Genomic DNA, 25,662 nt, shown 5'->3' with positions numbered 1-25,662 from the left:
TACAGTAGCCAACAGACCAACCTGACCAGGGAGAAATCTAAGACCTGCAAACCAGTTTAGGCTTGTTTAGCAAGAGAGCAGATCTGATGTCTGTAGCATAGGAAGTCATGTCTGAAAGTCATTAACAGTCTGTCTGTAGTGTTGAGACCATAAGGAAGAAAGATCAGACAGCCATTAGCGTTAGCGCTAAACAAGGTCCTTTTTTAACCAGGACAGTCTGAGTTCTGTTTATATCATCTGGAAAGTCTTGCCCCTCAGTCGTCTTGGCACACAAGCCAGGGTTTTCCCTCAGTGAGTCACTGCTGACTGATAAACTTTCTCTCTCCCCTCGACCCCGCTACTTCTTTCACTTTTCTCTCACTCACTCTCTCAGCAGACCGGGTGTGCCGACAAGGAAGACACAGAGACGTTGTGAGTCGTATAGGGCTGAGCTACAGTCTGGGAGACTGGGAGGAGACAGACAGACAAAATTACACACAGGGCAGGGCTTCCCTCTGACTGTCTCACGCCGTGCAAACACATGCAGATATTTTGCAAATGGCTTTTCTTGTGAATGCAACTTTTGCGGCTTATTCAAAACTTAAAACTGGTTAGCTGAGTCAGAGGTTTAAAAGCTACAGTGACTTCCCTTAGATTTCAGTTAATCAGTTGTCGTTTGAACATCTGAATATGTTTCACTCTTTATCATCATGCCTGGAACACCCTGCACACTTATACACACCCGTCTGGGTTTGCAGGGTTTGGGTTTGTAAATTTGTATATTTGTGTAGATGGTGTAAAAGCAGTCAGTGTCCCCAGTGTACTTCACAAATGCCTTACTGCATACGACCCTAATGAGCTAGAACAGAATGTTTGTGCATCATTCAGTGGGAACACTGTGTTTCTGATGAATATCTGCCCCGCCATAACGATTTAATTACCTATGAGAAGATTTTCCTTGAATAGTTGATCTGTAATGAAATGTACTAGTGTAATCTGTAAACTGATCCCACAGCAGAATACACTTTTTAGTTAAACTGTATTTAAAGTGGAATCTGTAATTCACACTGCACTCTACACACTAAAATGAGCTTGTGAGAAAAAACTAGTGAGCTGACTAGTTAGTATTTTTAGGCATCATAGATGTGCTCCTGACACAAAAACTACTCTAAATAGTAGGCTGCAGGATTATCCTGCTTTCTAAGTTACCTCAATTTGGTCAAAACCTAAAGCTAGCCTTCATAAATATGTCAATCCCAGAATGTAATGCAACAACATTCACTGAAGTAAAAAAAATATTTGGAATCTAATTAAAAATACACTAATTATTATGCACTTTTATGCTAATAGACTTGTTATTACATGCTAATGCTACATGCTAATGTCAAAATTAAATCAATTGTGAGGCTGAATTCGGAACAGCATAAACTACTCTTATGGCACAAATAATAAAATCAGTAGGCGAACATGCTACTTTGAATTCAGCTTGAGTCTCCCATGTGAGGAGCACTATTTGTGTGATAACTGCAGAGCTCCATCCGAAAGCGCAATTTTCTTTTCATAAAAAGTGTTACAAATTGTGTTTTTGTCAGGTTGGTCTAGCTGCGGTGATGGTCTAGTCGCTCTTTTATTTAAAATATCTTTTATTACCCCTTTAATACTGAACATTGCAGTTTCTCCTATTCATAAGAATACGACTGAACTGTCCTGGTCAATACTGTTTTTGGTGGCACACAGAGCTGCTTAATGTTGAATGTTTCAAATCTCTCTTGATGTTCAATTTGTTTTAGGCTTAGAATATCACAATATTTGCGAAATGCTTCTGCTTTTTCACTACTGTATATTTTTATGCTTAGCAGAGTAGGCTATCACATTCATGTCATTAGCTTAGCAACATGCTAATGTCAATTCTGAGTCTCCCATATTTGGGCTTTATGTAAGGAGTATCATTTGTTTAGCATGCAGAACTGCTATGTTTCAAATATATCATGAGGTTTAGGATGTAGCCTTAAGGTAACTGCCTATGTAGACAGTAGACAACAACAACAACAAAAACAGAACTGTCTCTCCAATCAACAGAACTGAAGTGTTCATAGACCGTTTTTAAATCACAACATTAACCTGTGCATATGGTTGTGCATATCAAAGTCAGGAAACATAGGCTATAAGCACACATAAATGTAATTAATGCAGAACTCTGGCAGAAATGGAAACTGAGTAACTTTCCTTCCATGGTAGCCAATGAAAGTTACTAATGTCACGGCATCATCAAACATTTTATTCTGAAGTGACGCATGTAGTTGCAGCGGTAAATGTGCTGCAGGCTGTGAGAAAGCTGATGTCTGGTATCTACTGAATTTCTGCTGTGTGTGTGTGTGCTTGTGTGTGGTCAGCAGCAGGTGTGTTCGCAGAGTGACGCTGTTAAATGACAACAGCTGCATGTCTTCTTTAAAATTGGGAGGTTCCAGATTCAGTCACACCTGGTTGTCCTGTTTCTAACTAAACAGTTACTCCATGACTTGACCTCTTTACCTCCTCATTTTCCTAAACACATCATCACAACTACGGAAAGCGTTCAAATTATACAAAGACTTTCAAGGGGTCAACAATTTGTAATGATTTTCTATTGCTATTTTGCCTTTTTTTTAAACAGTTTGGCTCACTCTACTCAAAAGTTAATTTGGTGTTCTTATATTTTTAAAAAGATGCACAGCATGTCAATTGAGTGTATAGATTTAATCATCCTTTGCTAGTAGACAAGCAAATTATTTTTAGTTAGTTTTAGATGAAGAGTAGTATGTCATGACAGCTTGCCAAAAGTTTTTTCACCACACATTTGTGTTATATATGAATCTGTATTAAAGTCATAAATAATGACAGTACTTATCTGGAATAATAAAAATAAGGAGAAATATCTTTCATCATGTGCACATATATATCTAATAATACCTCAAAAATGTGCTTTAGTTTCATGACCCTTTCTAAGTTCTAACTTTCTATCAGTATAGACCTGCCACAGATGTTTAGGACATTTCTCTGTCTCAGTTCTGTTTTCTATGGAAGTCAAGAGAAACTGATTAAAGAGAAAACTCAGTTATTTCCACTGATTCTACAAAATGCAGTTTGGTACTTTCGATTCGAAAGACATCATGTGGTGCATTTTTGTTCCCATCTTTGTTTAAACTTGACTTTTTCACTTTCAGAGAGTTTAATTTCCCTTGAACCCACAGCTGAGCTCAAATGGCCTTTCAGAGTGCACAAAAAGTAACTTTTCCCACTCTTAAATATATGTAAAAAAAACCCTTTTCAAATCTTTTTAAAATGCTACACTCACAAGATTGGCTACGCTGTGTATAAATAGCAGTCTAGAAAAAGCGGGGTCCCACTCATGGTACCAACCTGCCAAGTGCTACTCACTTTACCACACTACAATTGGATGCTTGGTTGTGGAATGAATGAATCATTAGAGACAAATGCAGCAGGAAACAGAACATTTGTCAACAGTTCCCATAAATGTTTGCGTTTACATGATTCTTCATCCACACAAACAGGTGTCAAACAGGTTTAAACTCCAAGATTAAAACACTTCGAGCGCCTTTAAATTGATGTGTGAATAAAAATAAAGAAATAGCTTTCATTACTGTTTCTTTTTTTGAGTTGTACACACTGCACCCTGTGGCCAGAAATATCCCAGTTAACACGATATCAGAAGTGATTGTTTCAGTGTGCAGCTCAGTACTAATTTTAGAAGGCTGTGACATTTATGTGGGATCAGCGTTTAGGAATAGACATATATTTTTATATGGATAATGAGGGAGAAGCTGTCTGGTCAGACTCATGCATGTTCCCGCATTCAGATCGGCGCCGTTCCGAGGAGGGTTTAATTGTGTATAGGCCAAATAGGCGTATTAGGGTGACTCGGGTTTAGCCAAAGTCTGCAGACGAACAAAATGATTTAAATACGGAGCTTCTCGCCACATTTCTCCATTTCAACCACTGAGGGGAGGGTTGTGTTGTTGTGGTTATTCTACCAGAGCACCCATTTCCATTTCAGTTTTCTGTGTGTATGTGTGAAGTTTATTTAGTTCCAGTAGTTAGGTGGTTATTACTCCTATGATGGTCGGGTGGAAGCGCTTTCTGTCCAGACGTTTTTCCCAGCCTGTGGCATGAGTGAGTCAGCCAGGGACCTTTCTGTGTTGTGTGAGTGTCCATAAATAAGCAGATTAACATGTTTCCCAGTCGTAGCCACTGTACGAAACCTGTCTGGAATGTTCTGGCCTTTCTGTTTTGCACATTCTTCCTCACCTTTCAGAGAGCAACTCTCCATCGGGAGCCATTGGAAATGCTAAATATATCCTTGAAAAGGATTCTGGTTTCTGGATGCCGGAGTTTCAGGCAGCAGCAATTGTGGGACAATTGAATGAGTCAACTTTCCAGTGCTACTCTTCCATACCCCCCATACAAAACCATATACACACACTGCCCCTCCCATCTTCTTTTTGTTGGTCAGAAAATAGGGATAAAAAGAGGGTGTGTGTGCATGGCAATGGGGTCGTTTCTATTTTTAGTGTCGGTAAGTCGCATTGAGTCAGCCCTGCGCTTGAGGTCGGGGGCTCAATCTCTTTGATCGTAATTATAACTCACAAACTCTGGACACATAGCTACCAATTCAAAAGCAAAATATAAAATGTCTTTGGGGCAATTTTATCATCTTGACATTTTTAAGCCTATCCTGCATTTTGTGTTGCACTACTTTGCATTTAACTACAAGTTAAGAAAAATATACAGAGCACATGAATCTAACTATTCAGGTTTTGTTAGGTAGAATGACACAAACTTACAATAATTTGTGCCTTTGTTGTGGTGTGAGAAAGTTGACTTGTTTTGTGTTTGTAGTAACTCGCTTTCCATGGAAGTCTAGTGTGTAAGGCATTGCAGCAGAATACATGTTAATGCATTCAAAAGTATAGCCTCAAAACTTGTGTCTTCATGACCATGTAAAGTTAGTAAACTTTGTCATTTTTACGATGTGCTCAAGCATAACAGAAACAAACAGTTTATAGAGGCAATGACTTTGTAACGATTATGACACATAACAGTTCAGTGGCTAAAAGAATGAGATAGTCCACTCAGGTGACATGTATTTTTGTAGAGTTGGGTTACTCGAACTCGAACTCGAATATATACCGCCACCAAACGGTATTTATTGTTTGGATTTCTTAAAACTGACCAAATTTGAAAGCTGAGACTTTATTTCATAGCAAAAGTAACCTGCCCTGTCTTGTCTGTTGGCGCATTGTCAGTGTCCTCTTTGCTCTGCACTATATTTTTAAATGTGTGAGAACATGATGTGTGGGGTGAGAGCAGAAAGGCTTGTCGGACGTAGCAACAGTAACTAAGAGGGGCAGGTCTCAATTTCACATCATTTAAATCTTCCTGGACTCAAGTCCGACTCAGCCCCCTTTGGACTCGGACTTCATTGGTTAAGGGCTTGGAATCGACTCGGCGGACTTGGACCAAACACTATATTTTTGTATTACAGAAACAATGGTTACATTTTACAATAAGGTTCAATTTGTTAACATTATTTAATGCATTAGGTACCATGATCAATGAACAACAATACTTTACAGCATTGTTAAAGTAGGTTAATGTGAATTTATACATGTACTATTGAACAATCTAATTCATGTTGGTTCATAAGACATTAAACAGTGTTTTCATTGTATTATTATATATGTTTAATTTTAAATTGCCATGTTAAAATGCATTAGAAAATGATAGCATTCACTAGGATTAGTGATGTTAATTAAGCATATTGTTCATTGTTATTTCACGTAAGCTATTGCATTAAGTCATTTTAATGTATAGACCTCTACTGTAAAGGGTTGCAGAATTAATACTAATAAGCGCTTCACAATTCTTCTGGAAGGGCTTGCCCCATAATCTTATGTTGTATAAACGCACATTGTATTGAATTTTGCAAGAAATAAATGCAAATAGTAACTTTTTGTGGATAAAATTCACCAAATATCTTTTATCTTCCATTTTCCATTCAGTGAAGTTCAATCTCTCTTGTAGTCAAGATTCTTCCACTGGGAATACCACTGTGACATTAAGAGGAATGGCTGACTGAAACTGTCCCGTGTATCCTCCCTTCACCCATTTCAGCAGTTTAAATTCAGTCACCACACCCTGCAACTCCCACTCTCGCTCTCTCGCTCTCTCACCCCATCCCACAGCCCACCCAACCCCTCCAACCACCTATCCACTGTGGCTGGGGCTCGGGACGGGTGAAGTTCAAATGGGTTGCACTTAAAGATTCCTTTCAACTCAGTGGGTCAGTCAGACCTGTTGGCGTGAGCGCAAACCTCACTCTGGAACGTCCACATCACATGAAGGCCTTGTGTCATTAAAGGCTTCCTGCCGCTTTTGCACGTACCTTTCAATTAACTGCCACCTCAAACAAAGGCACATGCACATGAGGTCAAACAATGGCTCCTCTTGTGTCAGTGAAGCCTGAGGTGAAATTCCACTGTTGGTTAATTTGAGTTAACTTTGAAAGACCTCGGCAGACTACAAAACACAGAGGACGCTTTAAGTGCACAACGTTTGTGTCGTTTATGTGAAAGGCATGCTGTGCTTGCAAAGACTTCAAAAGGAAAATCATATATTTTACATGTGTGAAATCCATGTATGTTGAAAATATTCCAAAAATTTCAAAATATTGCAATATTGCAACCCTATACTAAAAGAAAAAAAAGCATGTGGTGCATTAAAAATAGAATGCAGACTTTTTTGCAAAAGACGACGAGGATACTACAGTTTGTTTTAGTTGCCTTTCTCAGCATATACAAAGCCTATCTCTTGCTAACACTTTAAAGTGCAAACTATAGTAATATTGCAACCCCAAACTGAATTAAGTACATGCATGAATTACATAAAAAACAGTAACACTTTATTTTACAGCGTCCTTGTTACATATGTTACATGTACTTACCATAGTAATAACAGTAAATTATGCATAATAACATGCAACTAACCCTCAACCAAATCCTAATCCTACCGTAGTTCATTAATATTACTCAGTACTTAAATGTATAATTATATTGTAACAATGACACCTTAAAATAAAGTGTAACCAAAAAAACAGTATATTCGAACTTCTTGTTTGTTGTCTTTGTCAGAATGAACAAAGCTCTTGACTTGGAAATGCATGAAGCTCAAACTATAACAATGCTGCAACCCCTAAGTAAACATAATGCATGCATACAATAAATCATTTTTAACAGCATGAGAAAAATTCCATCAAACACTCATAAAAGCACTCAAAAACTCCCAAATATAGCAATGCTGGAACCCTTTACTGAAGGAAATGAATGCGTGCAATGCATTCAAAACAGCATACAAATTTATTGCAAGGCGTGAAAAGCATAGTGCATGGGATGTTGTCTGTCAGCATGGACAAAGCTCATCACTTGGAAATACATACAAGCTGTATTATGTATACTACTGTATAGCAAAACTGCAAACCCTTACTAAATGAAATGCATGCATGTGGCGCATGAAAAAACGATATGCAAGCTGGAGAGTACGGTGCATTTGCTGTTGTATTTTGATAAATCCCATTAATTGGAAAGCTCTAACTAACCAACTTTTTAAATGAAATGCATGCATGCACTGTTTGATAAACAGCATGCAGGATTATTAGACAGCATAAAGAGTGTATTGTGTTCGTTTTCTTTGTCAGCATTAATAAAGCCTATCACTTGCAAATACTTAAAAGCTGAAATTATAGCAATACTGCAGCCTCATACTGAATATTTAAGACTGGGTTAAGTGTAAAGTCATAAAAGGCATTTAAATTAACAGTAGAAAACCCTGCCATGTTGTGCTTATTAAGGCTTTAAATAAAATCTCCACCAGGAGCGAGCAATTGCCCTTGATCTCCCCACTGTAAATGACTTTAAACAGAACTTTTTTTTTTCTCTCGGGTAGAACTTGCCCATAACACTAAATGAGACCACCCATGATCCAAAGATCATTTAATTGTTACCATGACATCGCTCTCTGATTCACACTCGCATGGATGATTGTGCCAGACTTTACACTTATGGTGTCTCTTCTGAATCAGCATGCAGTTCTGACCAAGATCCAATTTAGTTTCTTATCTTATAAATATCTCAGCTGGATGCAATTCCACTCTCTAAAAGTGATCTGGAAAAGGACATTTTAAACTACACATCTTACGCAACACATGTTCTCCTGAAGCATCACTGCGGATGGTCTGACACTTCAGTGAAGGCTGAGTCTATTGAGCTCTGGAGGAGGTCATGACTCATAAGAAGAAAGGGCAGTGCTCGTAGTCAGAAGTCTGCCGATGCTTCTGGATCGAAGACCAAATTAGCAGCAGATCTCTCAAAAGCTAAGACATCAGACGTGCCGGCTTAGAGTAATGGGCTTTACAGCGCTTTCAATGCAAAAGAACAAAGATTATAGCTGGCCAGATTCAGCCAGGAGTATTGAGACCACAGTCAACAGAAATAGAGAGCAAAATTAGAACTGTTTTTTCAAATCAGTTTTATATAGCGGAAAGTTTCGGTTCTGGATGTGTACTGCCTTCTCACATTTCCGGCTACCTTAGAAGTGGAAGTTGTCATAGTTGAGGAAAAATTATATAGTGGCAAACAGGGCCGGATTTAAGTCAAGTCACCTTTATTTATATAGCGCTTTTTACAATACAGTATCAAAGCAGCTTCACAGTGATAACATGAAAATAATACAACAAAGTTTGTTTCTAGAAGAGAATTGCGTCATCATCCACCTGAAGTAAGACAGATCAATAATATTGTTGAATATTAAAAGTCCCCAACTAAGCAAGCCAAAAGCCAAGGCGACAGTGGCAAGGAACCAAAACTCCATCAGGTGACAGAATGGAGAAAAAAACCTTGGGAGAAACAAGGCTCATTCGGGGGCCAGTTCTCCTCTGGCCAACGAGCGAACAGTGTATGATTATGATTCAGGCAGCATTACAGGTCAGAACTCAGATTGGATCAGAACATTCACAATTTTTATCCAGTTCCATGAGTGTCCATGAGGCCTTCACAGGGCTGATGAGGCTGGCACTTCAGGGATGCGTTGTGGTCGTGTCCAGGCGTAGGTTCACTGTCTGATCTGGATACGGCCCGGATCCGGCTGACTTCAGTAAACCTCGGAATAAACAGAAAGACTAACATTAGCGTAGATGCCATTCTTCTTATGGTGTATCAAGTACATCGGTGCTATAGGAAGTGTCCCCGATTCTGGCTGACCTAATCTATGCAGCCTAATTTTATAGACAGACAAACAGATGGATAGACAGATAGATGCAACTAACCCTAAACCAAATCAACCCTAATCCTAAAACTATACTAAGTACATGTAGTTACTTAATATCACTCAGTACTCAAATATCATTACAGTGTGACAAAGGCACCTTAAAATAAAGTGTAACCTAGATTTTTTATTGGCCCTCGAGAGGAAACACACATAACATGTTAAATCATCGACATATCATATCATCATTTCATATCAGAATATTAACATGCAATGGTTAAATATGTTAAATAATACAAATATACTTTATGTATTTAATCTCACTTTATTAACCAATGTTTTGCTGCTGACCTTTGATGATCCAATTCAAACATACTGATAAGCAAAAATGACATCTTTCTTTCTTTTTCTTTTTGTTTTGTTTTCATTGGTAAAGTAAGAGTGTTGAACTTTCTTCTCCCGTGTCCTACTCTTCCGCGATCCAGAATGTCAGCACAGCTGAAAGGTTAGAGCTCTGTACAGGAGTGAATTTGCATTTCCTTCAGCCTGAGGCTTATTCATTTCACTTTTAGTGTGAAAGGGCCTTCACGTTTGCCAACAATAGAAATGTTTTATGTAAAAAAAAAAAAAAAAAAAACAAGCAAGCCCGGCCCAGGTGAAAAAAAGTAAAGTAAAAGTAACGGATCCATAAAAAGAAACTTAAGCAATGCAATTATATTTTAGGGAGTAACGCAATATTGTAATGCATTACTTTTAAAAGTAACTTTCCCCAATACCAATGAATAACTGTGAAAATGCATCTGTTACTTGTTAAAAAAATATTAAACGCATTACTATTGAAAAAATACATAATGCTTTAGATTAACATGCTTATGAGTATTCAAGATAAAAGGAAAATATTCTTTTACTCTTTACTGAACAGTTATTTTTAGAGTGACTGAACTAAAACTGTTCTTGAAAACGGTTTAAAAGTTTTTCAAAAATGTAAACCAAACTGAACGCTGAGGCTGTTTTAAGAACTTGGCATTATAACTTGGCTAGATTTTTTTAAAGATTTTTCTTTCTGCTCATATTGGACACTCTTATTTGTCCTTGACCCTAAAACATAGAGGTAATTGAAATAGGTGTGGTTTTATTTAATTAAAGACAAGTTTTGCAGGGAATCACTGACATATGCGTTCATATGGTGAGCAGGGGGGGTGCGGGTGTGGATGGACCGGTTGGTTACACTTCGATAAATTACGTGGTAGGGGGGCTTAAAACAACTCTATAATTATGGCTAAGATGCACGGCAACTGTGTGTCCCGACCACTCCTGCAACCGGCCAGCACTGCACACCATTTGAAAAAGAGAAGCTCTGTTGCTCAATCAATGCAAAAAAAAAAAAAAAAAAAAAAAGTTGGGGGCCAATTCAAGAGAACCGCAGGAGGGGCGAGAGAATCTGTTTTGGGTTTTTTATGTCCTGAATCAAGAAGCCCCTTATTTTATCTCCAAGGCCACCACTCCCTGAGATATAAATATAGCCCTGTATGCTAAAAATACCCCGGCAAGCCTTTCTATTAATAGCCTTGCCGTCTGAACTAAATACTGTCAGCAACTTTAAATCAGCCAGGGCTTTTGCCAAGGAGAAGAAAAGGCTCTCTGTTTCTGTTCCCGGCTCCCCCCTTCCTCTCTCGCACCCTTTCTGGCTTGACGTCAGCCCTCCCCAGCACTTTTGACTCCAGTCACCAGTCTGGACTTTTAAGCCACTCACGGGTGCTGCCATTGTGCTGCAGTGTGACGCCTCTAGGGCTGAGCACGCGTGCACGCTTTTTCCAGCAGTCTGGAGAGGAACACACAGCTAGCTATTGTCTGGTCAGATGCACAGCGAGTGTGCCGTACAATAGCATGTATTCTTAGAGCTCACCCACTCTTTGTTTCCACCGTGACTGCAACAAGTGACAGACTAGACCTTAAATTCACCGCTTAGCCAGTCATGAGCTGCACCAGGCCTCAGAGAACCTCAGGATGGGTTTCATGAAAGCAGTGCCACATTACTGTTCTGGCAACATATAATAGGCCAATGACGAGACAGTGTTCTTTTAGTATCACTCATATAATATTATATTTTTTGTTAATATTTTGAAAAATCGAAACATTGAGAAAATGGCCTTTAAAGTTGATCATTTATGTTCGCGATTGTGCTGCATTCACAAAAATAAATGTTTTATATATTTACGGTATAGGAAAATTTACAAAATATCCTCATGGAACATGATCTTTACTTAATATCCTAATGATTTTTGGCATAAAAGAAAAATCGATATTTTTGACCCATACAATGTATTGTTGGCTATTGCCACAAATGTGCTACTTGTGATTGGTTTTGTGATCCAGGGTCACATATTTTATGTTTTCACTTTAATTTCACTTTTTTAAAGATGTGAAGGTGTAAGGTGAAATAACTGTTCTGAACTTGAAATGAAGAGGAATACAATGTTCAACTCAAGTTGTTCCAAATCTGTATGAGTTTCTTTCTTCTTCTGAACACAAAAGAAGATATTTTAAAGAATGTTGGTATTTAAACAGTCGACGGTAGACATTGACATCCATAGGGAAAAAAAAATACAATGGAAGTCAGTGGCTAACGTCAACTGTTTAAATACCAACATTCTTATCTTAAAATATATTCTTTAGTGTTCAACAGAAGAAAGAAACTCATACAGGATTGGAACAAATGAGGGTGAGTAAAGTATAAAAATATTTTCATTTTTGGGTGAACTATCCCTTTAAGATGCATTTTTGGGGGGGGGGGTTGGGGGCTAAGTAAATATATTTTATATATATATATATATATATATATATATATATATATATATATATATATATATATACATGAAAACATGTCATGCCATTGCATAAAGCCATTTTGTTTTAATGCAAAATGCAAAACCATAAAGCTTCAAATAAAATCACACAAAGGATCCGTGTAAACCCTCATAACTGTGTGTAATGTTAGACTGGTCTCAATGTTAGACTAAAAATTACACTGATAATGTCATGTACATTTGGTTATATTGGACACCCTTATTTGCCATTGATCTTAAGACAATAATTTCCTGAGAGTTTTGAGCAATATTCTTGCTCCTTGTACGCTGGCGAGCCTAAGAGCCCCTCTCTCTAAAAAGACTGTCAACATCTGCTGAAACCTAGTAGTTGGCAGTTTTAATTAAGCGTGAGCAATGTGTTTATAGTGGCGAGATAAAACGCTGATTAAAGACTCTTACAGTGCAATGAAAATGAGTGCATTCACAAGCTATGATTTTATTGTCTATTTCATTTGGTCTGCTCTGCAGGATGGGCCATAAACTTGGCCTTCACGTCTTTGGGTGTGAGTGGAAAGAAGCGCTGCTGCCAGCCTGAATGTACCTGACGACCTCGGAGACCAGAGTCAAACAGAAACAGACTGGGTGGCACAGAGTCATTACAGCGCTCACAGATCAAGGCTTTATGGGGAGGGAAAATTCAGCAGGGGCCCGTCGAGTTTCTGCCTATATGTGCTTTAAAAAAACTGAAAACTGGTTTCCCTGTCTTTCTTTTTCAAGTCAGTTTGTGTAGGTGTATTCCTGTATATACTTCTGCCTTGGTCATGCTTTTTATAAAAGGAGTTTTGAGATGAGTTTTGAGCATGTGATTTAGAAACACAAACATATTTCTGTGAATATCAATGTATCTTTTACGGTCATTGCAATTTGCATTGATTTTATTCATTATTTATCTTTTTATTTTGTACAATGTGTATTCATGTCATATCTGTAATTTGTCTTGCTGACCAATTGAAACTTTTTGTTTGATTTGGTCACAAATGAGGCAAAAAGACATGGGTTTTATGTTATAATTTGAATTAAAACCTGTTCCATGTTTGCTATAGCCTATCATGAATTGATGTATACTTGCTTTAAATCATGATCATGTCAAACACAAAAATAAGTTGTGGAATATGTACGTTTAAAAGCAATGTCATAGCCTATTTGCATTTCATATTTCAGAAAAGTAGCCTATTGCTCCTCAAACCAGCGTCAGGTTTCCATTGTGACAAATTATAGTGTGACAACATTCAATGAGGTGCATGTTTTGTTCAGAAGCTTTTTATATCCAAGCGTCTATAAAAAAACGATTTACAAAAATAACCTTTCCTGAGAAATAATCGCTGGGGTGCAATGACAATAAACTAAATTGCCATCCATCCGTTTTGGAGCAATGTCATATTGAAATGACTGTTTCCAATTATTCTGGACTCTTTCCCGTGATCACGATAAGATTAAATAATAAAAAAAAACCACCCTGATTCATTCTGGCACCTTGTGGGAAACAGCTAATGCACTCACGTGGCACTTCTGTGCAAACGAGCCACTATTTCCGCATTCCTCACATACCGACGGCAGAAGCTGGGCACGACTCGCCCGGCGAGCAGTTAGGAGATGCCCTATCCAAACAAACACGAATATTGTGATACTTTAAACGCGGAGAATTTGCTAGAATCTTTATATTTCGCTCTAGTGTTTGATAAGACTCAACATGCTTGGCGTTTTCAGATTTGCCCTTAAATGGTCAATGACGTTTCCGGGGTTCCACTGCGTAATCAGCGACGGCTTACGTCAGACGCACAATCTCTCAGGGAATGCCCGAGAAAAATACTTGATGCCTTTCATCTCAAAGGAGACTAATTCTGGAAACTCTGATTCTTCAGGTCTATTATTATCTCTTGATAAATCTATCTTTAATATCGAGTTAATTTTTACAGTGACTGACTGTACAATACTAGTGCGTTTGTTGCTACAGATTAGCATTTATGCCCAATGTGAGACCACAAAAAGGATATCACAACAATATTGATTCTGAATAATCATCATAATACATCATATAGACATCATATCATCATATGAGCAGCAGGACGAAGGTGTTTTGTTGGATGAATCTCTCATAGGATGCACTGTTTGTTTTATCGGCAGGTGTTAGCATGTATGTTCTTCACTTCTCAGAGTTCACAACATTGACCTGAACAGCAACTGAGCTGGAAAAACAAAGCTCACAAAGAAGTGTGTGCCAGAGTTTTACAGAAAGATGGTGGTGGTAACTTAATACTATGCACTAGTAACCCAGACCTTTTAGATTCAAGCCGTGAAAGGATAAAGCATGAACTAGCATTTTGTGCCCTTGAGGGAGACACGATCCCAGGATGCTGCTGTAATATGTGAGGCGGCCTTTGCAATTCGGAGGCCCGTTTCAAAGAAGCAGTTGCAGACCCCCATCATTCAGTCAAACGATTTGTTAAAAACGCACAACGAAATTCATTTAGTAATGAAACATCTCTGTGTTGCTCAGAGACGGCTCTGGATTTGTTTGGAAATATTTTTGTTGGTAATAGTGCAAAAACAGACAATGTTCTAAGACTAAAATGAGTCACCTAACATTAACTTCTTGTTTATTGTATGAAATCAATAGGCTATCACATTTGCAATCAATGGCACTCTATGGCCTGTAATAAATGTTAAAAACAAGAGCTCAAACAAGGACATTTTTGACCCATATATCTTGAATTTTGGTGGCATTTTTGCCCCTAGCCCTCATCCATTTCTGTGATAACAGGAGACAGGGCTCTTTTTCGAGTGCAAGCGGAGGCCCCTTCTGTTGTGAGGCCCGTTAAACAGAGCAAAAGGCCACTGTGTACTGTAACAAGTTCTCTGCTACACAACTATTACAGGTTGTTCCAGAAATAATAAGAGATGTGTAACCATACACCTGTGATAACCTCTACGTAATGACTTACTGAAAAGTGCTTTTATAGATTATTTTCTGGAGGTTATCTAAGCCCTGTGCTGTCTCTTTATAGAGGAGTGGAGCTTGTGAAAGCAGACGGAACTCGGCATAAATAACTCATATGTCTGCATTCCTGCCAGCGCAGTGTTGTAATTAACTGTGTCAGTAAGGATATGACGTTGATTCCAGGACAAGAGGATACAAAGACTATCCTTTGGCAAACTGTGCGATTTGTTTGCACGTCACTTAGGGCTCTTGTTCTTTCCTAACATTTCCACTGAATGCATTCACACCTCAGTGGGGTAAATCCCTCCCACTCCCTGCTGTACAGTGCAGGCTAATTTTGGGAAGACACTGGGATTTGCAAGGAAGTTAACCAGGAAATTCTTTGTTATTTTAAACATTGACCAAGGTAAGTGAATCTGCATGGCCCATTTACAATTATATACTAGTGCCACTATAAGAAACCTATTGAATTGTCTACCACCCCTAAACCCCCCAAAGCAAAACATCAGACAGAGGAGTAAGTCTCAAACAATAATTTATTGAAACAATGTTGCATTTGACAAGAGAAGCAATGCATATATTACTCTGTTTAAATTACCGGCAATAACTTAACCAACAACAATTCATAGTATGTATGCATGTATGCAACTCAGCATTATTCATGTTTTTCCACAAACACGGTCCTTCTCAGTGCAGTCTAACAGAAGCGATTGCAGTCCATTTGTAGCTTGACATAAACGCTACTGCAGTTAATCGTGTCCGGCTAATACACAGATGATTCACTCAACATTTCAAAATGTTCGTCCCGCAGTCAGCGATAGTGACGTACACTCATCTCTTTCCAACCCATTGCACATATGAAGCCGGGGGCGCGCGCGCGCCCACGCCGCCTGCGTGCAAGTTCTCCAGTACAGCTTGTGCCGACAGGCAGGCTTTCACAGTTCATTTTCCCACAACTTGTTCCTCCGCTACCAAAACGACCACTTTTTCCTTTTCCCACGGAGGACACGACAAGCTGGAGGGGCAGGGGGGAATCATGTAGCGAGCGCACAGTTCCATGAGCTCCGCTTTCTCTCTCACAGCCCCTTCACATGACGCAGCAGAGCAGTCAACGGCGGCTAGTGCAGAGCCCATTTGCTTTCATTCGCAGAGAATGACCCTTTCATCCTTTCCTTGCAGCAATAGCATCGCGACTCGTTCAACGTTCTTGCAGGGACAGATAAGGAATCCATTGGTTTTTGCAACGGCTCTCTTCACAGTAGTTGCCCACGTCCTTCAACGCCTGGCATTTGAGTGGTTGGCATTGAGAGTTCTGTGAAAAAGCATAAAATGCAACGTAAGTCAACGTCATGTGATATTAAGATTCGAAATGATTTGCCTTCGCTAAGCAGTGTGCGAATATAAGTGTACTTACAGTGACTAGGATGCAGTGGAAGTCTCTCGGCTCGCTGTTGTCCACGGCGGCGGGCTCGCCGAGCACCTGCGCGAGGCGCCTCAGACCAGACACGCGCAGGATGTTGATGTCGTTGTCGCAGCAGAACGCCTGGATGAGCGTGAAGTGAATCTGCAGCGCTATGTCGTCCTGGTCCTCCTCGTCGGTGGCCAGTACGCACAGTACGACACAATCTGGGTCTCTGTAAATCAAATCAAATGCAATTAGACTCCTGTTTGTGGCGATAACGCAATATAGCAACATCACTCCAATATGGAAAGTCAGGCATAAATATATATACTTACACATTCATTAGTTTTGCAGACTCGTAAACGCCGACTGTTAGACAGTCTTGTCTCTGTGCTGCTACCAGCAGCTCTTCCAATGCTTGGCTCGCTGTGTCCATTCTGTAAAAAAAAAAGCGACTATGGTAAGCGACAGTCGGATAGTTCTCTATATAGAGAAAAAACACATATTGAGATTCGCGGTTGATATTCATGCATGCAACAAATAACTTACTTTTTATCAGTTATGTTGCATCCAACGAGTTCTTCCAGGGTCATTTTGCTTCAAATAATAGTAATCCACAAGTCTCCAGGAGATCGTAAAATCCAGTCAAAGTGTGCTGTCCAAAAGTATAATCCAGATAGCCTATCACTTGGAGTTGTAGTATTCCTTTGCTCGCTTCGCTGTGTCTCCGAATTAGTTTCTGCCGACTGCAAGCGAAACGCGCATATATACCGCTTTCGAGTTGGGCGCGGCTTAGCAAAACGCTCGTCTTTCTGATTGGTTAGAAATGTTCCACAAGCGTCTTGCGCTCGCGCAGCCATTGGTCGTGGGGGAAACTCCTGCTTTCACCCCACGTGGGCTGATTCGCGGAACATCTCCCCAAACTACCAATACAACACGCACCTAGCAGCTTTCAATTTGTTTGTACTGACTGAGACCGATGGAATTTCCTTATGGAAATGATGGAGTTTCCCAGTTGCTTTCGATGTGCATGTTGCAGTTATATCTGAAACCTTTGCATCATGTAGGCTACAGAACGTAATGAAGCCAGAATTTCATTTTTGAATTGCAAGTAGCCTAAATTAATTACATATGTGGGAAAAGAACAGTCGTTGTATATCATATGTTTATTGAATCTATAACATTGTGCCACGTCCTGAAATTGCACGAGCTGGTTTGTCGAAACTCCCTTATATAGGCCTATGATGACGACTCGTGACTCCTGGCATCCTGTGCACAGTTAGGGACGAAAATGATGCATTCAAATCGACGGCGTTGTTTATTCAGGCTATCTTTGCAGGAGACATTGTTTGGTTTTGCAAAACACAAGTCGTCTGAACTGGCTCTAGGTAGTTGAGTTTCTGTCTCCTTCTTACCTGGAACTTTCATTACCCAAGCTGTTCCAGTTCCACCGGCTAATTATAGACGGTACAGTCACAGGATCAGAGCTGTTGATGTTATCATGGGACCTTGTTGTGCTCGAGTTACGAAACCCGCCGCCGGACTGCATAAACACTGGGGTCAACGTCTTGCACTTCATTGTTTGATCGATTTCCATCCCTCGATAGACATGCCTTCAGGGTCATAATAATATGTCTGTCATAATATCATCAGCACATTGCGTGCATGTCCCTGCTGCAGCAACACTTTCAGATATGGCTTGTACGTTGAAGTGCATTCCTGTGCTTCTAATGAATCTCAAGGGATTTTTCAAATCAGTCAAATCAAATCAATCAATAACTCAATAACTGGATTGAATCATTTAACTGTTCTAATGCGCCATCTGCTGTTAGATGATCATAAACTGATGTAGCCAAAGTTATCACAATGTCACTTACTAACTGTACTTTTGCATGACATAAATTGGAATTAACAGTAAAGAAATGCTATAATCTTAAATATGATAACGAGAGCTACTGGTTCAAGCCAAGCATTTCAGCAATCAGTCCTTCAGCAGAATGATCTTCTATCAACGAGTGTCCCCTACTGGTTATGATATGTCACTACAAAATAATTGAAATATTAAATCTCATAAACGGGTACATTCTTGCGTTACTTGTCTGTCCTCTAGGGTGATTTTAAAGTTAAATAAATAAAATGCTTTAAAACAATCCTTCTAGTTTTAAAATAATGACTATTTCTTTTATTGTTTTGCCTCATTTTTAAGAGTGTCAAAATTTGCTAGATTCTGTTACCATGGAATTGAAAAGCATTAGGTGACCACTCTGGAAAGGCAATGTAGTGACAGTGAAATCATAAATGTTACTAAGTGTAAGATTGTTGCACTGTGATGGGTTGGGGTAAGATGCTGCTATAGTGTTATTATTTTTAAATTGAATAATATTGTAATTAATGGGGTTAATATTAAGTATTTCCATGAATTAGATTTCAGACATCTTTGCTTAAACCTTTAGGTTAGTTGAGTGAAATCGTTCAGTTTGCATTCGTAGTGTTGCTATTATGACATATCTTCAATTTAAATATGGGCAATTAAATACGTAAACATTCACATGTCTGTATATAGAATAATAGTTTAACCTTTCAGATTAATCTATTTTACTGGTTGGCCTATTTTGCTTTGTCTGACATGTTCTAAATTGTCAAAATAAAAATACAATAGTTGTACATAATTGATACCTAGATAAACTTTTACAGAATGTTTAAATACACTTTAATATAATTATACTAATATGTATTTCTATATTCTGTAAAAGTGTATCCCGGGTAGCAGGCCAACTTTTAATATTTGACAGTCCGTGCTATAACAACTAAATTAGCAACTGTTTCTATGTATTTCCTATACATTGGCTGATGAATCATCATCCAGCACATGCTAATATCTAAATATGTTACAATTTAAAAGTGAATCCACATTGTTCAACTAGCAAGCCCAAGTCTTATCAATCTTTTTTCTCCAGAAAGTGAGAAATCCCATTGCCACCACTCACCATTTAGGCTACTATATACAAAATTATTCCTTCACACATATCTATATTTACCCATTTGAAGATTGATCAAGGCCATGTTCTCATCTTCATTCCATTATTTTTTGTTTTTCTTAAAATATCCAAAAATATCCCTTTAACTGAAGATTCACCCTTTTACATTTAAGTAAGCTTCTTGGATTTACTCTTTTTTGATCTGATTCTATCGTTCAGAAAACGCGAAAATGTTTTTATTCGGTGATCGTCATATGGCAAATTCCGCTCGCACGTTTACAAAAGCAACCGTTACTGTAATTATAATATGGTTGAGCCCACATTATCCTGAGTGTGTTTATTGGCTGTGAATCGTGTTAGTTAATTAGCAGGACTTCAGACTACCTCCATCGTGCTCTTTGAAGAATGTCACATAAGTGAGGAATAACTTGTCCGGGGATGTTTACAGTGGTAATATACAGGAAGCCGAGTAAGGGGGTTGGCAGGAGTCCTGACTCCTGCACGTAGGCTTCTACCGTCTCACGGATCCCCCGTGGCACCTTTTCATTTGCAATACACTTTACACTTAATCTTGACACCTCACCCCTCACAGTACACACACCAGTCGGGTCCATGGTGGGTTTGCATAACGTCTACATGGGTCTCCAAAAGTCCATGGTTCGCTAAGTAACTAACACACCCATTAGTAAAGTCTCGGGAACAGAGGCTGCGTGTAATTGGGTAATTAAGAGAGATTAAGTGTAAATAATTATGGCAGGGTCTACGAGAAAAATATCAGGCAGAATTATTTATGCTTTGCGTTCACTGGTCATGTTCATTAGCCTATAGGCTATATTTGATATCAAGTAGCCTAACCTTTTTTCCGAATGTTCATGATTAGCCTATCACAAAAACAACAAAACAGTTTATGTCTTTCTTTAAAAGACTGGAATATTGACAAATATCTTAAAACTTTTTTATGCTTCCAGAGGATTTATTTGTGATTTGTCTATAGCAGTTACAGAACAAGCACGACGTCGCCCAATAGATATCTTTTTTCATTTGTGACGTATGGACGTTTAAATCAGTATTCTAAAAAGGGATCACCTGTTTTCAGGAGCTGTGTGGCGGGAAACGGGGAAGCAGACAGGTAGGCTGTTTACAACGCAGTTTAACAACTGATGCTTAATTATATATGTTTTTAAATGTTTAGTACATTTCAGCCTTTGTCAACAGCATGTCCTCGCCTGGTTTTACTGACATCTTCCACTGTGAGGACACTCAGCAGTCAAAGAGACACTTCTCATTCACTGATGATGGGCTGCTAAATGATAGTTTGGACGGGTAAGACAGTTGTTAGATAATTAATGAGTTGGTTTCATTTCTGGGATTTAGTAATATTTCAGTGGTTAAGAGCTTTTCACAATATTCTGGACTGAAATTGTGCTCACAAAATGTCTTATTTCTATCATACACTAAGCATTTTGCCATGTCCCTAAGGCACTTCACTGAATTTGTTGTTTTCTTAGAAAATATTGAACAAAATGTGTACAGTGTCTATAATTTGGCAGTATTGTAGGTATTTATTTACTTACTTGTGAAAAATATAAAAAAAGACTAGAGTTATGTCCCTTAGTTTAAACTCAATACTTCATACCAACAATTCTCCGCCTATAATAATTTAAGCTCCACCCATATGTGACATCATTCAGGTCTCTTTAACAGTGGTGCAGGAGATAAGTAGTGTCCTACTTTTTATTCATATTTTTGAGGCGTATTATAGTCAGGGGGGAGGGTACTGTCAAGCTTAACTAAACCCCATCACATAAAATTAAGACTTTTTTTTTTCTATTTTATTTTAATCCATAAGTATAATGTACTTATTTCATTGCTGCCATATATGGTCAACTGTCCTCCAGGAGCAGAGGCCATTTTGCAACAAAAGAAAAAAGACAACTCAACCCTGTCTGTCTCAATCTGTATATTTCTCATTGTTTTGAGGTTGTAAACTTGTGACAGGTTTGAGTTTTTCCACTTAATTTATGAATAATTTTAATTTAAAAAATGAAGGTCAACTTTTGTTGATACTTTTGCAAGTACTGATAGTGTGCGGGACTTTCTTTTGTTCTTGATTTTACTTTTTTGGTCTTTTCTTCTTTGCACCCATCTATTACCTGCAGGTGTGCAGGGTAAGCGTCTAATTAATGCCCAACTTTGACAAGCATCCAATGTCAGAAATGGCAGCCACATCAGCAGCAGAAAGAAGGGCACAATATGAGAGGGAGACCAAATTAAAAATATTTAAAAGTAAAGTCAATGTCCCTCTTCAGACCTGTTACAGTTTCAACCCCGTCACACTATTCTTTTGGGGGAAAAATAGGGAAGACGATAAAAAAATGAAGGCATTTATTATACCACCTGACATGTTAATGACTAACACAATAAAATTGTGGTTTTAATTAAACCTCTAAATGCAAAACAATTTGTACAAAAATGACACCACAGACTTTTTTTATTTAACTTCAGTCCCATAAAAATGGGAAAATGATCATAAATGTTACATTTGTAGTTATTAAATTGTTAAGAGGGACACGAGCAGTAGGTAGAAAGTTTTTATTTGTGTAAAATCCTTTTTAAACCAATTCCATTTTGTCCGTTACAGGGTTTAGAATAAAAGTTGTTTATGAACCTGAAAATAATAAAAGGTCTTTAATGCCTGTGGTGGGAAAATTGGATTTGTTGGAGGCCTGATATGTGCCTAATGATGAAGTATTTAAAAATCCATTGAAATATTACCGAATCCCTGGAATGATCCAATTTGAAGTGTTTTTCTAATGGCTAATTCCAAATCCATTTCAATAAAGAAATGACTGTTTTTCAGGAGTTCGACTGAACTGATTGATGTTTTTGAAGAGGAATTCTGTGAGGGTGAACTCTGGATTCCTCCGAACGACGATCTCACACAAAAAATTGCAGCCCAGCTCGAGAACTACCTATCAGATGAAAATCTATCAGAAGATGCTTTTCTGCTTAAACATGTCCAAAGAAACAAGATGGGTTACGTTAGTCTGAAGCTGCTGACATCTTTCAAAAAGGTGAGATCAAAAAACCAACACCCCGATCCGAGTAAAAGTGTCGTCATCGGGAAACGTTCTTTTCACTGTCTCGTCACAGATTCGAGATCTGACGCGTGACTGGCGCACCACACTGGCCGCTTCAAGAACCTCTCCGCAGCTGGAGGTCAATGAGATGGGAACCAAGGTGCGACGCCGCACTCCAGTACCCGATTGGCTCCTGTGCGTTCCCACTAGCAAGCTGCTTCTGGCCTGGAACTTCCTGGACGGTGTCGGCCCAGTCAAGGATGAGTTAAATGGGTCACCGGGTGGGGAGCAGCTAGGCATCATGGAAGCCGCAATGCGGATGTTTTCTCCCTACGGCACCATTTCATCTCTTCGCATTCTGCGCCCAGGAAAAGAGATCCCTGCTGAGTTGAAACGGTACACAAAGAAACACCTGGAACTGGGGCGCAAAGTGTGTGTTGTGGTGGAGTACGAGTATCTAGAAGGCGCGCGCAAGGCGTACGACAGCCTGAGGACAGAAGAGCAGCAACAGGGAGGAAGGGGCGTTTGTGTGGTCCTGCTGGGCAGCCGTGGGACTCGTAAGCCAGGATGGAGCCAAAACCTGGTGGAGGAAGAGTCAGAAGAAGGTATTGACAACGACAGCTTAAAAAAGTCCACCAGAAAAGCCAGGCGGTCCCTTTACTCTTTGGAGGATTCGGCTGTTTGCAGCTCTTCAGAGTCCGATTTTGCCCCCGCCTCACCCCGACCCAACCGCAGGGTGTCCCGTCCTCAGGCCCTCTACGGCAGTCCCCTCGCCATCCCGCAGATCTCCGCTTTCCGCTCGGACCCTTACAGGAATCCTCTTGGCAGTCCCGTAGGAAGCCCCCTCCTGCCTCGCAAGCTTTTCTCTTGCAGTCACGTGACCTCTCCTCTGGCCACACATCCGTTCAGCAGCACGCCCACTGGAGCCGGGACGTCCTCCTTCGGCAAGGGCTCGGACGAGCTCTCTCCGGATGACACGGGGTTCACTGGCAGCCCGTGGGTCCAGAGACGGAAAAATGCCGCCCAGGTCATTCAGCCTGAGATAGGAAGCTTGCTGTCACCCGATCAGATTGTGAGGTCTTCGGGTCTGCAGGTAGTGCGCCAGCCTGTCGGCCCGGACGGGACCAAGGGTTTTCACAACTGCATTGGTAGAGGGAAGGTGCTGTTGCCCCACTGACCCTGTCCAAGATGCATTATGAAGTCTTTTCACTGAGCCTGTGTTTGTGCAGTGCAACAGAAGCACTTTTAATGCAACGCAATTACTGACAACTTTATTTCTCCAATCAATGGGGAAAAATGTCATGTAAAAAAAAAGTGTATAATTAAATATTCAATAAAGATGAATTTGTATTCCAATTTTCCTGAATTTATTAACTTAATATTTGTATTATTTCCTGTATATACCGTATTTCCGAGTAAGTACACAATTTAGATATTTAGCACTCAAGAATAACAAAATAATTTATTAGAATTTTTCAGAATAAATAATCCCATTTAACAAGTAACCATGAGTCTTTTAGGCACTGTTTTACTTCTGAGAAAAATGTTAGCAAACACACTTCTGTACAGGGCACTAACAAGACAAATATGACATGCCCCAATATGTAAAATTACCATGCTGTAGTCCAGTACCACATGTAACTCTTAGAACGAACACGAAAATATTGTGTAACCATCACATTGTAACAGGACAAATGACACGCTGTACATGAATAATGCCCCATCATCAGTACACTCATTCACTACTTTATGTGGCTCCCCTCCATCTGGCTTTCCACAGATTGACTGAATAAATATGGCAAAATGTAACAGGCTTGCATAGATTTCATTTTGCAAGGCCAAATTAAATGCTCAAGAATAACTCAATTAATTTGGAGAAAGGTCTATATGCATTAGCATCACATTATCATCTGCAGAACTGAAATAATAGCAAATGTACAGACAGTTGTAAAAGATTACAGAAGATATTCAACCATGAAAGCAATTGCTTTTACACTTTCTCAAACAATTGTAAGTGTGTAAGCAACAGCTTTAGCTTGCTTGGAATTGCTCCGTTTATGTGGTGGCGCACTATTTTAAGTGCTAGCTGTTTTATTAAGAGAGGCTCTCAGAGAACAACTTCACTGCATAGATCACTTAATTATATATAACGCCTTAAATTACAGTGTATGTTTGGTGAGCACCACTATGGCGAAGTCACACCGTCACTTCAGCACTTTGCTCTTTGCATCACAATGGTGGAAGGGTCTCTCAAAAACTGATGGTTCAATCTTGTAACACATATCTTTAAATATGAAATAACCACCACTCACTTGATTGGAGGAAAACATTTTCAGTTTTTCAGCAAGCAGCATTTGTCTATGCAGCAGCTAACATGAAATAATGATCAATACTTTACAGGATTTATTAATGTTACTGTTACTTGCAAATTTTGTATTTTTTTTTTTTACAATTTCTATAATTAAAATGAACAGTAACATAATTATATAACATATTAATACATGCTGTAAGTCCATGATGCATTTGAATTAACTAATGTTAACAAAACTTATTGTAAACTATCATTGTACAAAAACAAATTTGACGTGCAAGTGTAAAAAAGGAAGTTAAAGGGACAGTTCACCCAACCTAAAATTTAAAATATTTAAACCCTTTTAATATATACAAGCTCACAATTTAGATATTTAGCACTCAAGAATAAAATTATAATTTTTCAGAATAAATAATTCCATTCAAACAGGCAACCATGCGTCTTTTAGGAACGCATGTAGAGAAAAATGTAAAGAAACATTGAAAATTCACCCTCTATTCCAAATCTGTAGGACACAAAAGACGGCTATTTTTTGTTCACTGTACTCCAACATTCTGTTAAATATATTTTGTGTCCTGCAGAAGAACCTCTCGTGACATGAAGGTGAGTAAATGATGACAAAACATAAAATACTGGGTGAACTATTCCTTTAAGTTTGCTTTCCAGCATAGTTATGCAAATATTGCATTGTAATTCAATGTGAATTTGTGGCCAAGGGGCAAATTTATAATGTAAAACTTAGGGCTGTCAAAAGATTAATCGCAATTAATCGCATCCAAAATAAAAGTTTGT

General features: G+C 38.9%; 3 protein-coding genes across 7 annotated transcripts in view; 2 read left to right on the top strand and 1 right to left on the bottom strand.

Moving 5' to 3' along the window:
• The window catches only part of pole4 (polymerase (DNA-directed), epsilon 4, accessory subunit), a 349,858-nt gene that overhangs the window by 147,632 nt on the left and 176,564 nt on the right, over nucleotides 1-25,662 (top strand). The gene's annotated exons all lie outside the window — the stretch shown is intronic.
• gadd45ba (growth arrest and DNA-damage-inducible, beta a) lies at nucleotides 15,617-17,706 on the bottom strand. Its single transcript, XM_081357194.1, has 4 exons — nucleotides 17,051-17,706; nucleotides 16,837-16,938; nucleotides 16,514-16,733; nucleotides 15,617-16,411 (listed from the first exon to the last, which is right to left on the bottom strand). The coding sequence occupies exons 1-4, from the start codon at nucleotides 17,092-17,094 to the stop codon at nucleotides 16,298-16,300; spliced, it is 480 nt and encodes a 159-aa protein (XP_081213320.1). The 5' UTR covers nucleotides 17,095-17,706; the 3' UTR covers nucleotides 15,617-16,297.
• larp6b (La ribonucleoprotein 6, translational regulator b) lies at nucleotides 20,251-24,180 on the top strand. Of its 4 annotated transcripts, none has more exons than XM_081357576.1 (5): nucleotides 20,256-20,608; nucleotides 20,695-20,802; nucleotides 22,340-22,553; nucleotides 22,633-22,768; nucleotides 22,856-23,923. In XM_081357576.1, exons 2-5 carry the CDS (start codon nucleotides 20,696-20,698, stop codon nucleotides 23,734-23,736), a joined length of 1,338 nt encoding a protein of 445 aa, XP_081213702.1. In that variant the 5' UTR covers nucleotides 20,256-20,608; nucleotide 20,695; the 3' UTR covers nucleotides 23,737-23,923. The 4 variants fall into 4 exon arrangements, with proteins under 4 accessions (XP_081213700.1, XP_081213702.1, XP_081213701.1 ...); XM_081357575.1 differs by having other exon boundaries at nucleotides 20,682-20,802; nucleotides 22,856-23,917; XM_081357574.1 differs by having other exon boundaries at nucleotides 20,251-20,608; nucleotides 22,633-24,003.

This window comes from Scardinius erythrophthalmus, assembly GCF_964197995.2.
Source record: "Scardinius erythrophthalmus genome assembly, chromosome: 25".
NCBI classification, from domain to species: domain Eukaryota; kingdom Metazoa; phylum Chordata; class Actinopteri; order Cypriniformes; family Leuciscidae; genus Scardinius; species Scardinius erythrophthalmus.
This window is presented reverse-complemented; position numbering and strand designations above follow the sequence as displayed.